Here is a 16,459-nt window from a genome sequence, read left to right on the forward strand (position 1 = left end):
CTTGAACTCTTAAAAATGACTGAAGACCTCATCCTTCTTCTTCAAAAAGTTGATTTGGATCTTCTTGAAGTAGCCATCTATGAAGGTAATGAAGTACTTGTACCCTCTGAGAGATCTGGTGGACATTGGGCTACAAATTTTTGAATGTACAAGCTGCAACATACCATCTGATCTCCTGTCACTCCTTGGGAACGTTGTCTTAGAAAATTTCCCAAGCACGTACCCTTTGCACACATCATCGTGTTCCATTCTTAATTCTGGAACACTTGTCACTGTCTCCTTGAGCATTTTCAGTGCTCCATGGTGTAAATATCCCATTCTCCTATGCAACAATTCACCCAAGTCTCTACCACTACTACTGCTATTGATGCTACTACTACTAACTAGTGCCTTTGGAGAGTCGAGCTGCAACTTATATAACTTGTTTCTACGAACTCCAATCTACTTCACCTTTTTCTAGTTTTGGTGTTTGATGCACACCTTCTTCTCTACGAAGTAGACATCATATCCCTTGTCTTATAGTTCTGAAACTAAAATTAGGTTCATGCCTAAGCTTGGCACATGCAGCACAACTGTAACACTGGTGCTTGCTGCTGACTTCCTTTGAATTTTGACGGTACCTCTCAACTGAAGTACATTTAGTTTTGTTTCCCATTTGGATCTGGAAGTCCATCTTCTCCTCCCTATAGCTAGAGAAGTAGTCTCTAATTCCTGTCATGTGTGTTGATGCTCTATTGTCTATGTACCAGACACCTTGTGAAGTCGTGCTAGAGAGGCAATCTATCTGAGTGAATTCATCCTCCAATCTGGAAGACAAATCCATATCCTCCTAGCCTTTGAATCTTTCTACAGCCATATCTGGGAAATCTGATTATTCAAACACACTAGAGAAATGAAACCCTTGTGTGCTTTCTCTTCCTTGCCCTGCGTTGATCTACTGCTACAAAACCTTTTGCTGCAAATTCTCTACCCTATATTTGCTCTGTGAAATCTCAGATCTTCCTCTAGAAACCCTTTCCAACAACCTTACTTCCTGCTGCTGCAATTGAGAGAATTTGATTTTTCCTTCGGATCACCTCCTTGGATTGGAAATCAAATTTCTGCCTCTGAAATTGACACTGCGTGGCTTGGCCTGCGCAAATATGGTTCTCTATGCTTCAGATCTTCTTTTGAACTACACAACCCTCGCTCTAGAGCTTCACTGATCTGATCTTTGCTCTAATACCATGTGAAATTTCCACGATTGCAATAAACTAGAATTTAATCTTCTATCTACTGGAGATTATTCATCTTTTGTAATTTACTTTATGGCAAATAATGATTAAATCACTATTGCAATCTTCACAAATAAAAATGCTACTAAAAATAAAATACTAAAACTGAGAAAATTATGCACACACACATAAAAATGTGTCACCGTTATCGGAAAACCAGTGCAACAGATGAGGGTTTTATTCTTATGTTCAACAATTTGAGAAATTTCAATGGGTTTCCTTTCACTGGCAAACCTTTGGCAAATACTGATCTTGATTGGAAAAATAATATGGAGACTAATTGTCTCTCTCTACTACCTGATCTGGCCCTCTTTAGGAAACTGGCACTCTTCCAGGCTATTCGCACTGCCTCTGGGAAATGCGCATTGTTTCTCTCGGAAATTCGTTCAGCCTTTGGAATCACATCTCAGTAAGCCGTCCTGCCTTCTGGAGTGCTCTATGCCCACTCACTCTGCCTCTGGATGATAGATCTGGCCTCTAGCCCACTAAACAAGGTCCTTTGCCACTCGCATTGCCAATTGGCTACTCGCACTGGCTGAGTACGGCCTCCTTTGCAAATAATTCAGCCTGCTCTTCCTGTCTCCCAGACATTGGAAAATACTAAGGAAATCTCCTTTGGAATCCTGCTCCCAAATATTTGTTGAACCCCTGCTTTTGATGCTTCCCTAGCTTCAACTGCGCCCTTGTTGAATACCAGCAATTGGGTAGTTGAACTTCTTGAATGTTCACTATGTCTCAACGTCACTTCTCCAAACCCTTCAACCTGCTCTTATAATCTCTCATTGGACTCTCAACGACCACGATCACATCTCAACTAATGGCTAAGATCATCTTGACTCCGTCAATTAACTTTTCCAAAAGTCTCTAGAGCAAAATCAAACTTCCTCAATTAATTCACTTTAATTAACCACTTTTCCTAAGTTAGACTTAGGAAATATTTTAATTATGGCTAATTAATTTAATTGAGGTGTCTCCAAGTCTTTTCTTGCGAATCCTTTTCTGGGTTTTGGAGATCCCAAGTTCCTTAGCCTCTTAGACACCTTAGAGACTAGAACACATGTCTGCTGCTACCCCAAACTCAAAAACTAACATTCCTCTCATGGTCTTTTACTTTTCTATACTCAAAGCATATTAAATGTCCATTTTGCATGAGGATTCCTCCTAGCCCGCCCTTGCATGCATTTGTGCACACAAATGAATTTCTCATTTGGATCAACTATCTACAAAATTAGTGCACTTGCCAAAAATAGTTTCAAATTCTCAAAGGTGCTTTCACAATCTTGAGTCCATTTAAATTTTACACCCTTTTTTTCTAAGGATATGATTAGGTGTGAACCCCTCAATAGACCTTTCGTAGTAGCTAGCCAATACCATGAAATGTGAAAATTCCTAGACTCGAAGGAACCCCTACTGCAGCAAATCTGAATCTACTTCACCTACTTGATTTTTATCATACATTAACCAAGTTATTCTTCTGAATACTGAAGAAAATTACTTCTGCAGCCTACACTAATTAAAAATTTGATCTCATGAATGGAAAACGCAGCAAAGAACAAGATACATAGGACACACGTATTTTTGGACACAATAGTCCACAAAAAAACCCAATGTGGGAAAACTAGTGCAACGGTTCTGAGGGTTTATTATTATGCAAGAGAAATATCTGAATACAAATCTCGGATGCTCATCTAGCAATCCTTTCCAAAGAAAATACTGGACAAAAGACTGGTGAAATAATCTCACCCTGTCACTGGAGAAATAGTGACTGATCCTCAGCTCTGGGAGGCTCTGCGTCACCCTCTGATGGCCTCTGCGTCACACTGGGCAACTTCTGCATCACCCCTGCTGGGTATTACGTTGTCTCTCTGCTCTGGATCTTCTGCTAGCTGAGAATTTGACTTTCTTGCCTCCAGTCTCACACCCTTGCTCTCGGCAACTGCAAATCGAATTCCCTCTATAGAATTTCAATCTCTCCTCAATGACTACATTGCCTCTGCATCAACATTGCATAGACCAGCGTCAACCCTCCTCTCGATGTCTTTTTGTTCTTTCTCTGCCTTGTATTCTCCGGAAAATCCTTCTCCCAGATTCTCACTTCCCTTCAGCTGCAAGACCTCTCTAATCGATTTTCCTCCTGAGAACTTCTCACCTCAGAAAACTGATTTCCTCAATCTCTCTGTGTGTGTTTCCTAATGAACCCCAAGCCTCCATTTTATATTTTTCCTGTTGAGTCTTCAATGGCCAAGATTAAGTCTCTAATCAACAGCTAAGATTAAAACACGACTTGATCCACCTTCTAGATCATTCTCACCCATATTTTGATTAATACCCATTAATATTTTAATTTCCCTAAGTTTAGACTTAAGAACTCCATTAAAAATATTAATTATTTTAATAAAATACAATCCAGGTGGAATTTCACCAAAAAGTTTATGGGTTCTTTAGAACTCATGTGTCTTGGCATCTCCACCAATTTTCAAGGCTAGAGCACTTCCGATGCTACCAAAAACTAACACTCCCTCTTAGTGAGGAAAGTGCTCTAGCAACAATGTCCACCTACATGTTGCTTTGTTTCTGAAGCACCTCCTTTCTGCACTGTTGCTGCCACCAACACTGTGTTGCTGTTGCTACTGTATTGTTACCCATGACATTGCCACTGCCACTGTTGCCTCTGTACTACAACTCCCTCTCAAACGCTGCATTTGCTATGCTGCTAGCAGTGCCACTACTAACACTGCATTCGTACTGCAACTCAGTTGCTTGAGAGAAGCAACTGAAAAACATCCAAAATTAACTGAACTTAACTCTGTTCAGCATAATACAATGAATGTTGGAATCTGACTGTTGTTGATTCAGACCCTATGAACCTTCTGCGTTGATGCTGACTTCTGCACTATGCCAACTGCACTGCTGCCAACCTTGCTCTGTGTTGATCAGTCTCTAGTCCCAAGCCACTGCATCTGTCCTCCAAACAATCCACTACATCATCTGACACTAAGTCCATCTCGCTACTGCTGAATCTTGGGCTCCTGTAGCAAGGAATTGATCCAAGAGGTGGACTCCTCAAGGATCCTGCCCACATGTATTCATCCCGACTACATCTCAATATCACCCCATCTCCCACCTGGAGATGCGTGGGCACTCATGGAAAACTCATCCTTGTCAATATTTGTTGAAGCAGTCTTTGGATCATGTTTCTCATCCTTCTCCTTTTGCTTCAAAGGACACTAAGATGCAAAGTGACCCGTCTCACCACATCTGAAACATTTCACCATCGAAATGTCCTTTCGCTTCGGCTTCTGCTATCCCTTCGATGCTAGAGTTGCATTCTCCTCCTCCTCCTTCGTCTTTGTGCCACTCCCACTGCTGCCACTATGTTAAAATTGGCAACTAGGGGCAAACTCCATGTGGATCATCTTATTTATGGTTGCTGATATTTTTCTTGGATTCCTCTCATCGAGAGGTGTAGGATTGATCTAAAGATCATCCGATTCCGATAAGTATTCATGGAGATATGAATTTATTTGTGTTATGGGACAATTCGTCAAGGTCGGCCAGCAACCAAATAACCCCCACTTGTGCTCAACGTTTTAGTATAAAAGGAGGTGTCTTGATAGTAATTTAGACATACACTTCACTCTTGATTTCTCTCCACTTGTTTTGGGTTTTAGTGGCAAGATAAATCTAAGAGAATGAAGCCCTAAACGCAGGTCTAGAAGGAGACCCTACACGCAGCAAAAGAAGCATGCCCTAGATCTGAATGCTGCCATGAGAAGGAAGAGTTTTGGATGTGCCCTAGCCGCAGTCAAGAAAGGGTATCTATGTTGCCCTAATGTAAAGAAGCTCTACGCTAAAGAAGATACCCCAACCCTTAGACGCAGCTATGGAGAAGAAGGCCTAAAATGCAGTGACGAAGATGATGAGGATGCCCTTGCTAAACGCAGTCATGATGCCCTAAACCTATATGTTGTTTTGGAAGGGTTTCTTATACTCTACGTTGTCATGGAGGAGAGCCATTGGACGCAGCAAAGAAGAACTGAAGATAGCGTCTTAAGGCCACTTAAATACAGTGTGGAGAGCCTATATTAGAGGTTGAGTTGTGGGAATGCGGATTAGTTTGAGGGCTGTTTGAGGGTGCAAACAGGCCCGAGAACAGGGTTGTCTCAAGGATCAAAGAGTTGGAGGTTAGGCTGAGTTGAGGAGGCTCCTCGCAGGCCTATCTTGAAGGCATTTCAAGAGCACCGAGATGTTGGAGTAAAGGCAGCTAGGGCACTTCTATTGAGCCGCAGAAGAGAGGCTACTACTGCATGGGAAAAGAGGTTGCATGGAGCCTTTTAGGAGTTGTGTGTAGGGTTGTTGCTTCAGCTAGGAGGCCGAGTATCTTCAGGAGCCTAATCAAGGTTGTTTGGACAGAAATCAAGGTAAGGAAAACTGGTTTTGGGGTGAGCTGTAGATGACAGCTGAACTGTGATAGGCAGCAAGCCTAATCACCTCAGAACAAGGGCAGCGTGGATAGGTTTGGGGCAGATTTGTGCCCAGAACAGCAGCACGGTTGAAGAGAAGTCTCCCTTGCCTAGGCCGCAGATTGTAAGGGTTGTTTGATGAATCTGTTAGGACTGTTGCAGCAATCGTAATGCCCAAATCAGTTCGAAGACATTGGCATTGCTATGTGCTAGGCCGCAGGCCATAGCACCATAGCAAGCCACCTTGGTGTCTTATGATGAATGTTGTAAGTAGACAACATTGTATATGACAATAGTATGCATAGTGCAACACTGCACAGAGCAACATGATGAAAGGTATGCAACATGATGATGTAAAGGGGCACAACATGGTATGATGCATAGTGCAGCAGTATGAAAGATGCAACACAGTGAGACACAGTGATGGTGCAACATGGTGCAGCTCAGTGATGCTGGACATGGTATGATGGTGCAGCACAATGATAGGTGCCGCATGGTGATGGAGTCACCTTGGAGGATCAGTTGAAGCAGCACGCCTTCTACTGAGTTCAGTTAAGCTACCTCATGTGTCATGTTCTTAGAGATAATCTCTACTCTTACTTAGATAAGTCAATATGTTAACTTCTGATGTATATGTACTATCTCTCCCTCTGTTGAACTATTGAAGAGCATATGAGAAGAATTGATCAAGGGTTTCCCCACATTGGGGTTTGTCCCTGGCTAGCGCCACATCTTGTGTCCTCTTGTCTTGGCTTGTCTTCTGTGATTTATGCTTATGTTCTATCTGCAATTTACTATTATGCTGACGTGATTGCTAATCTATAAAAGATATTGAGCTAATTGGGAAAATGGAAATAAATTGCTCTAAGCATAGAACATACCTAAAATTAACATGGTATCAGAGCTGAGGTGAAGACAAAGCCCAAGCAAGAGTAAAAGAGCAACCACCGAAGACAGTTGGAAAGGACAAAAGGCTCAATGGATTCCTCGTCCCTCTTCAAATTCACCAAGGGTGAAGTCGAAGCAAAGAATATTATCCAAGTGGCGCAACGGAAGCATCTAATGACCTACCTAAAGATCACTTCAATGCGAAGTCCAGATCTAAGGGTGGAAGGAAAGGCAGATGCCTTGCTTGCAATAAGTTTGGCCATTATGTGAAGGAGTGTCCAAATTGTAGGGACACATCACTTGATGATGATAACAATCATTCCAGGGACATCTTCAATGATCAGAGGAATGACAGGTAATATAGGACATCAAGGAAATGGCCGACTCTTCAAAGAAAGCAAGGAACCCCAGGTATGAAAAATCAAATGTTGTTTTTGATAAGATAAAGAAGTATTATCTTATATTGGCCCTCTCCTCTAGACTCTTTGGGAATCTGGCTTATTGATTGTAGTGCTTCAAGGCACTTCATCGGATAGAAGGGTGCTCTCTCTAATTTGGTAGAGATGGAAACAATCGTGGGATTATACTTGGAGTCAATGCCACCTATCCCGGAAAGGGTGTAGGGAATGTTACCCCTCAATTGAATGAGGGTAACTCGATTCATTTACAAGAATCTCTTTATGTACCTGATCGCAAGAAGAACTTGGTGTCCATTTCGGCAATGGAAGTCAAAGGTTTCAGGGTGGCATTCATCAATGGAAAGGTACTTTTACTCATGGGTTCAGGGTTGGCAATTTGTATCAAGTTGCAGGAAGTCCATTGGGGACCATGTCGATTGACACATCTCTTCTATAGCACCGGAGGTCTACTCATTATGGGGCCCTACCCAATGTGAGTCAGATGGTGATAGGGATGCCTGAATTCAAGAAGAGCATGGAGGTAGTTGTCCGAGATGTAGCGGAAGAAAATATTATAAGGGAACCATTCCCCTCATGTAGCAGGTCCACAGGTTTGGAACAACCCGAGGGGTTTGAGATTCATGATCGGGGATCTCTTGTATGCAGGTGGAAGAAATACCTCTATGGCTTGAAGCAAAACACCTCGGGCTTGATATGAGAGGATTGATAGCTGTCAGATGAAGCTGAGATTCACTAGGAGTGAAGCCGATCCAAACCATTTCTTGAAGGTTATGGATGATAGACCTCTCATACTTTCACCTTATGAGGACGACCTCTTCTTGATAGGTGCGGACCCTCACATTTGCAAAAGTAAGAAGGAGTTGGATTCCAGATTTGGAATGGTAAACTGCACGCCCGTGACTACTTCGATGGAGCTTAACTTTCAGAAGTTATGTGGTAGTGATGCTGGACCTGATTTGGGAAATGCCTCTGAGTTTCATAAACTCATATTAGCATTGATGCTCTTGGTGAACTCCTATCCAGATATATGTTTTGCAATTAGCATGTTGACCTCATATATGGTTGAGCCTCACTAGATTGGTACCAAGAATCTTCTGAGATATCTTCTGGGCACAATCTCTCATGGATTGAGATACACTGCCAGAAATGTGAAGCTGCATGATTATTCGAATGTTGACTAGGCAGGCAGTGTGGAGGATCACAAGAGCACTTCTAAGTGCTGGTTCTCTTTGGGTTCTTCTACGATATCCTGGATAAGCAGGAAGCAAAAGTCGGTTATTTTGATCACCGCTGAGACCGAATACATAGCTGCGAGTGTGACCTCGTGTGAAGCTGTCTGGTTGTGGAAGCTCTTCAGTGAGTTGTTTGGACACGTATTGGTATCATCATGATCTCCTGTGACAACCAGAGGGGGATTCGATTATTGAGGAATCTCGTGTTCTATGATCGCTCCAAGCATATAGACATCAAGGACCACTTCATCTGGGATATGGTACATCGATGAGCAAGAAGTTTCCATCGCATTGGGACTGATGTGCAGGTCACCGACATTCTATCGAAGCCCCTAGGAAAAGGTCAAATTGGTGACTTTCCGAGAACGACTAGGAGTCATGGAGAGAATCTCTCCTAAGGGTCCTATATGGTATGGACATTGAGCTTTGAGAGCTCCGGGGGGCTTGGGGGTACATCTTGGAGCGATGAGCAACCATAGGGTGAATGGTTCAGCCTTCTCCTAGTGGTCTGCTATGTAGGCAGGAAGAGTGGCTCATCCTTCTCCTGCCGAGACACAGTCATAGGGTGAGTGGTTCAGCCTTCCCCTAGTGATCTGTTGTGTACAGGGTGAGTGGTTCAACCTTCCCCTCGGATACCCCTTGCGACATGTAGGCAAGATGAGTGGTTCATCCTTCTCTTGCTGAGACATCCTACCCATGCAGTCTGGGACTCATGGGAAGTACCTATCATCTGGCCAATGAGCAAAGAAATGAGGATAGGACTATAGTAGTACCGATGGACGCATTGTGTTACTATCGTACTCCCTATGCTAGGATGATATTGATCTGGGATCAATGAAACTGACTTCGGGTCAGTATGAGTGGTTTGAGACACTTTCTTTTGATATTGATCTAGGATCAATGAAGCTGACTTCGGGTCAGTATGAGTGGTTTGAAACACTCTCTTTTGGAACTGACTTCGGGTCAGTAAGATTGATATAATGCACTCTCTTTTGGAACTGATTTGGGATTAGTAAGAGTAATATGACACACTCTCTTCATATGGGACTGACTTCGGGTTAGTAAATACTAAAGAATGGTATGAGACATTCTCGATCAATTCTTCTTCTTCATGGTTTAGCAGAGTAGAGAAGAGTAGTGCAGGGCACTGATGGCAGAGATAGTACAGTCTGGCAGATGGATCAGCGGATGGAGTTCTCCCTAGTTGAGAGGGAGTGTTAAAATTGACAACTAGGGCCAAACTCCATGTGGGTCATCTTATTTATGGCATCTGATATTTTTCTTAGATTCCTCTCATCGAGAGGTGTAGGATTGATCTAAAGATAATCCGATTCCGATAAGTATTCATGGAGATATCAATTTATTTGTGTTATGAGACAATTCATCAAGGTCGGCCAGCAACCAAATAACCCCCACTTGTGCTCAACTCTTTAGTATAAAAGGAGGTGGCTTGATAGTCATTTAGACACACACTTCACTCTTGATTTCTCTCCACTTGTTTTGGGTTTTAGTGGCAAGAGAAATCTAAGAGGATGAAGCCCTAAACGCAGGTCTAGAAGGAGACCCTACATGCAGCAAAAGAAGCATGCCCTAGATCTGAACGCTGCCATGAGAAGGAAGAGTTTTGGACGTGCCCTAGCCATAGTCAAGAAAGGGTATCTATGTTGCCCTAATGTAAAGAAGCTCTACGCTAAAGAAGATACCCTAACCCTTAGACGCAACTATGGAGAAGAAGGCCTAAAACGCAGTCATGAAGATGATGAGGATGCCCTAGCTAAATGCAGTCATGATGCCCTAAACCTATACGTTGTTTTGGAAGGGTTTCTTATACTCTATGTTGTCATGGAGGAGAGCCATTAGACGCAGCAAAGAGGAATTGAAGACAACATGTTAAGGTCACTTAAAGACAGCATGGAGAGCCTATATTAGAGGCCGAGTTGCTGTGGGAATGAGGATTAGTTTGAGGGTTGTTTGAGGGTGCAAACAGGCCTGAGAACAGGGTTGTCTCAAGGATCAAAGAGCTGGAGGTTAGGCTGAGTTGAGGAGGCTCCTCGCAAGCCTATCTTGAAGGCTTTTCAAGAGCACTGAGATGTTGGAGTAAAGGCAGTTAGGGCACTTCTATTGAGCCGCAGAAGAGAGGCTACTACTGCGTGGGAAAAGAGGTTGCATGAGTTGTGTGTAGAGCTGTTGCTTCAACTTGGAGGCCGAGTATCCTTAGGAGCCTAATCAAAGTTGTTTGGACAACAATTAAGGTAAGGATAAATGGTTTTGGGGTGAGCTGTAGATGATAGCTGAACTGTGATAGGCAGCAGGTCTAATCACCTTAGAACAAGGGTAGTGTGGATAGGTTTGGGGCAGATTTGTGCCCAGACAGCAGCACGATTGAAGAGAAGTCTCCCTTGCCTAGGCCGTAGATTTTAAGGGTTGTTTGATCAATTTTTTAGGACTATTGTAGCAATCGTAATGCCTAAATCAGTTCAAAGACATTGTCATTGCTATGTGCTAGGCCGCAAGCCATAGCACCATAGCAAGCTACCTTGGTGTCTTATGATGAATGATGTAAGTAGACAGCATTGTATATGACAGTAGTATGCATAGTGCAGCACTGCACATAGTAGCATGATAAAAGGTATGCAGCATGATGATGTGAAGGGGCGCAACATGGTACGATGCATAGTGCAGCAGTACGAAAGATGCAGCACAGTGAGACACAGTGATGGTGTAGCATGGTGCAGCTCAGTGATGCTGGACATGGTATGATGGTGCAGCACAATGATAGGTGCCGCATGGTGATGGAGTCACCTTGGAGGATCAGTTGAAGCAGCACGCCTTCAACTGAGTTCAATTAAGCTAACTCATGTATCATATTCTTAGAGATGATCTTTGCTCTTACTTAGATAAGCTAATATGTTGACTTCTGATGTATATGTACTATCTCTCTCTCTGTTGAACTATTGAAGAACATATAAGAAGAATTGATCAAGGGTTTCTCCACATTGGGGTTTGTCCCTGGCTAGTGCCACATCTTGTGTCCTCTTGTCTTGGCTTGTCTTCTGCGATTTATGTTTATGTTCTATATGCAATTTAATATTATGCTAATGTGATTGCTAATCTGGAAAAGATATTGAGCTAATTGGGAAAATGGAAATAAATTGCTCTAAGCATAGAACATACCTAAAAAACACACTAAGATTGACCTTCATTAGGTCCCTCCTTAACTCCTATTGAAGATCCGCCCACATCTCCTCCCATGAAGGTAGTTTTTCTCTGCCCAATATACTTTGGACAAAAAATTGTCATTCATCTTAGACTCCATTCAGGGCTATCCTCATCATCGCAATTGGCTGAGGAATGGACCCCACTGCAACAAGATGGTCTCTAGTGTCCTGAAGACGCTGAAGATAGAGGTTCACCCCTTCTCCTTTCTGCATCAAAGTCCGCTACAACTTCTGCTCCAAATACATCTTCCGCTGTTCGGAAGAGCCTTCATATAGAGAAGACAAGACTTCCCACATCTCTTGGGCTGTGTCCTTGCCTTGCAACTGTGAGACCACATGATCGAGAATGAGCCTCTTTACCTTCTCCTGCTTGTCCTTGTACTTCTTCTTTTGATCGTTGTCAGCAAGAAAAGCTATAACACTTTTGACGTAGGCCTCAAGATTGTATTCTTCTAGAATAGCTAAGATTCTGGTCTTCCATATGATATAGTTGGAAGCACCTTCCAACCTGTCCTGATCTCTGAGCCCATGCGATGCCATCTCACCCAACTGTTGAACTGACTCCTCTAGTCACTGCTCAGTTGCTCAGCAAGTGAGAAATTCGAACTTTCTGGCGGAAAGTTCTCTGAGGAGAAAATTCCCCTTCTACGTGTCTTCGTTCTTTTCCAGCGGATTTCTGCCCCGGCAAAAACTGCACCTTTGAAGCACTGTACTGAGGCTTTGCATCACTCCCTCTGCCTCTGCAAACTCACGAATTGGAAATCGTACCTCTATGTCGTCTCACTCATAGAGATATTTCCTCGGATTTTCTTCCTGCAAGGACTGCGCAATCCCTTCAAGGGGATTTGAATTATTTCCAAGTGCATCTTTTGGCCTCACTACTCGGCACTGGATCTGCTCTTCCTGTTTCAAAATCAATCCTCTGATACCATGTGAAAATTCCTACAATTGAAAGAATCCCTACTGCAGCAAATCTGAATCTACTTCACCTACTTGATTTTTAATATACATTAACCAAGTTATTCTTCTGAATACTGAAGCAAATTACTTCTGCAGCCTACACTAATTAAATATTTGATCTCATGAAACAGAAAACAGAGCAAAGAACAAGATACATAGGACACACTTATTTTTGGACACAATAGTCCCCGAAAAAGCCAATGCGAGAAAACCGGTGCAGCAATTCTGAGTGTTTATTATTATGCAGGAGAAATATCTGAATACAAATCTAGGATGCTCATCTAGCAATCCATTACAGAGAAAATACTGGACAAAAGACTGGTGAAAGAATCTCACCCTGTCATTGGAGAAATAGTGATTGATCCTCAGCTCTGGGAGGCTCTGCGTCACCCTCTGATGGCCTCTACATCAAACTGCATCACCCTGGGCAGCTTCTGCGTCACCCCTATTGGGTATTACACTGCCTCTCTGCTCTGGATCTTCTGCTGGCTGAGAATTCGACTTTCTTGCCTCCAGTCTCACACCCTGGCTCCCGGCAACTGCAAATCAAATTCCCTCTGCAAAATTTCAACCTCTCCTCACTGACTGCGTTGCCTCTGTGTCAACACTACATAGACCAGTGTCAGCCTTCTTCTGGACGCCTTTTTGTCCATTCTCTGCCTTGTATTCTCCAGAAATCCTTGTCCCGGATTCTCACTGCCCTTTAGCTGCAAGATCTCCCCAATCAATTTTCCTCCTAAGAACTTCTCACCTCAAAAAATCGATTTCCTCAATCTCTCTGTGTGTGTTTCCAAATGAACCCCAAGCCTCCATTTTATACTTTTCCTGTTGAATGTTCAATGGCCGAGATTAAGTCTCTAATCAATGGCTAAGATTAAAACATGACTTGATCTACCTTCTAGATCATTCTCACCCATATTTTGATTAACACCCATTAATATTTTAATTTCCCTAAGTTTAGACTTAGGAACTCCAATAAAAATATTAATTATTTTAATAAAATACAATCCAAGTGGAATTTCACAAACCGGTTTCTGGGTTCTTTAGAACTCATGTGCCTTAGCATCTCCACCAATGTTCAAAGCTAGAGCACTTCCGACACTACCAAAAACTAACATAAAATACCTGACCTTTGTCACATTTTCAAGTGTTGGACACTCACTGAAATATTTAATCTTCTCTAGGTCCACAACTATTTTAGTCTCTGAGATGATATGCCCCAAATAATGAATCTACTTGTGGTAGAAGGAACATTTACTCATTTTATCATTGAGTTGATGCTCTTGAAGTACCTATAAAACCATCCTCAAATGTTGTTCATGTTCTTCCTCTAATTTTGAGTATATAAGGATGTCATCTAAAAATACTATGACAAATTTATCCAAGAACTCTCTAAAAATTCCATTCATCAAGCACATGAAGACACGTGGTGCATTGCATAAACCAAAGAGCACCACAACAAACTCGTAGTGACCATATCTAATTATGAATGTTTCTTGTTCATGTCCTCTTCTTTAATTTTGACTTGATGGTATTCAGACCTCAAATCAATCTTTGAGAATACCTTAGCTCCTCTTAGTTGGTCAAATAAGTTATCCATCCTAAGTAAAGGCTACTTATTTCTTTATTGCCATCTTATTAAATTATCTAAAGTCTATGTACAACCTCAATATACCATCTTTCTTTTTAACAAACAACACTAGGGTACCCCAAGATGACACTCAGGCAGAGGTACCCCTTCAAAATTTCTTCAAGCTTCATTTAAACTCCTTATGTCAGTAACCCTTTTAGGTGGCAACCCTGGAATATCACAAAAGGCATCTTCATATTCCTTTAGCACTAGATAACCCTCGATGTTAGGCACCTTATCCTTGGCCTCTTCCTCCACATGTGCTTCATAAATTTGGCATCCCTTTCTAAAAATTCTTCATTTGCATCGCTGATATTTCCCTTACTGAAATAGGTCCTAGGATTCCCTGTAACTTACATTGTTGCCCTTCTTCATCAAGATAAATAAATGCCTTATTATAGGAGTCTATGTTGGCATGCTGCTTTTACAACCAATCCATGCCTATGAGGCAGTCATATGACCCCAATGAATGATATTTAAATCTACTTTGGTATTTACCCATTCATGTCTGTTGGACATTCTTTTACCAACTCATTAATTCTTCTCTTTGCCCCTATAGCTAGATGCACTATCCAAGTCCTTCCATGCTTAGTCTTTTCAAACTAAATCTTTCAACAAGCTTTGGGGCAATATAACTATGGCTAACTGTAGAATCAATTAATATTGCTATTGGTTGGTTATTAATCTTACCTTCAACTTCAATCATATGCACTTGATGATTAGCTTGTTGATTGTCCAATGCTGCATATATTGTGGGCATACTTCTACCTATGTCCTCCACTGTACCAGCTCTTTGTATATTGGCATGGTTCTAATTTTTGCATCCTTATGAGGGCAGTCCTTGAACATGTGGTCTCCCTCGTAACCCCAACATTTAATGGGCAAATATCTTGGCCTCTTTCCTAATAAGTCTGATTTATTTGGCTCACTAGGTGTGGGCTGTCTTGGCTGATTTTCCTGAGTTATTCTTGAAAAAATAGGGATTATACCCTTTTCTCCTGTGCTTCATCTTATCTTTCTTCTTCTCATCCCGAGCTTTCTGGAATGTTGGCTTGATTTTGCTTTGTTCATAGAGACATTTGGCCTTTCTTATTGCTTCTTCTAGGGTCTTGGGTTGATCAAACTTGATCTTGTCACTGTGATAGGGAGGCAAAACACTCAAGAACTTGTGGATCTTGACTTTTCACTAAAGAAGGCCATGGGATTACCTTCGTTAGAGGAAGGGCACTGGATGAGAAGAAGTCAAATCCTTATGATAACCTTTACAGCAATTCCTTTTTTGTTTTACTTCTAGTGGTGCATGAATGCAGTTACAACTAGATTACTCAAGTGATTATTCCTTATCTATAAAGGTAGGGTAACACCGTAACACTACTTTTAGATTCTACAGGCACAACTGCTACTAATAATAATAATCAATTTTCCAAAATTAGATGCTCCTACATCATGGAACAATCATTTATTAAATGCTTAATCAAATATCTTTTATTAAACTATGCTCAGAACATAGCAGCATGCTTAACAGGCTCCTGAGGTAAACAGCATAAAAGTGTGTATGAATCCATCTCAATTCACTTGCTAGTTAAAAGTTGTCATTAATAGAGGCTTAACTTTGTAGTTGCTTAACAAACAAGCTTACCAGGTTTAATATTTTGTTTATCGAATGATCTGTAAGTGAATGCACTTCAATTAAGTTGTAAGTGGGAAACGGAACTTTCAAGCTTTGACTATCCTGAACAGTAGACTGATCAGTTATCTTCTTGTTACTCTTGTCTGAACAGATGGGAATGGCAAGTGCATTAGAGACGCTTTGTGGGCAGGCCTATGGAGCAAAGCAATACCATTTGCTTGGTATTCAATTGCAGAGAGCAATTTTTGCTCTTTTTTGTGTGAGCATACCACTTGCCTTGATATGGGCATATATGGGACGCATTCTTGTAGCCCTTGGGCAAGATCCTTTGATATCTTTTGAAGCAGGGAAATTTGCAAGATGGATGATTCCTAGCTTGTTTTCTTTCGCGGTTTTTCAACCCCTTGTGAAATTTCTCCAAGCACAGAGTATCGTCTTTCCAATGATGTTAAGTTCTGCAATTACACTTTGCTTCCATGTTCCTATCTGTTGGATATTGGTGTTCAAAGTTGGATTAGGTAATAAAGGGGCTGCATTGGCAAACAGCATTTCCAATTGGCTGAATGTGGCACTGCTATCACTTTATGTTACATTTTCCCCTGCATGCAAGAAGACATGGACGTCATTCTCAAGGGAAGGTTTATATGATATTACAAACTTTCTTAAGCTCGCTATTCCATCTGCAGTGATGATCTGGTATGAGTCCTCTCTCTTTGGCTGTGAGTGTAGTTGAATTTAAAAAATT

The 16,459-nt window shown here is 41.8% G+C and overlaps 1 protein-coding gene across 3 annotated transcripts in view; it reads left to right on the plus strand.

The window, feature by feature from the left end:
- Nucleotides 1-16,459, plus strand: part of LOC149179314 (protein DETOXIFICATION 16-like) — a 95,136-nt gene that overhangs the window by 11,457 nt on the left and 67,220 nt on the right. For all 3 annotated transcript variants that reach the window (XR_016258260.1, XR_016258259.1, XM_089420589.1), the window contains exon 2: nt 15,866-16,410. Coding sequence is in view for 1 of the 3 variants with exons in the window: in XM_089420589.1 (XP_089276715.1) it covers nt 15,866-16,410 (545 nt within the window). In the remaining 2 variants the exon portion in view is untranslated. The remainder of the gene's footprint in view (nt 1-15,865; nt 16,411-16,459) is intronic.

The sequence above is a fragment of the Pinus tabuliformis genome, chromosome 4_1 (genome assembly GCF_031772625.1).
Source record: "Pinus tabuliformis cultivar Carrire ecotype Pingquan chromosome 4_1, CPIR1, whole genome shotgun sequence".
NCBI lineage: Eukaryota > Viridiplantae > Streptophyta > Pinopsida > Pinales > Pinaceae > Pinus > Pinus tabuliformis.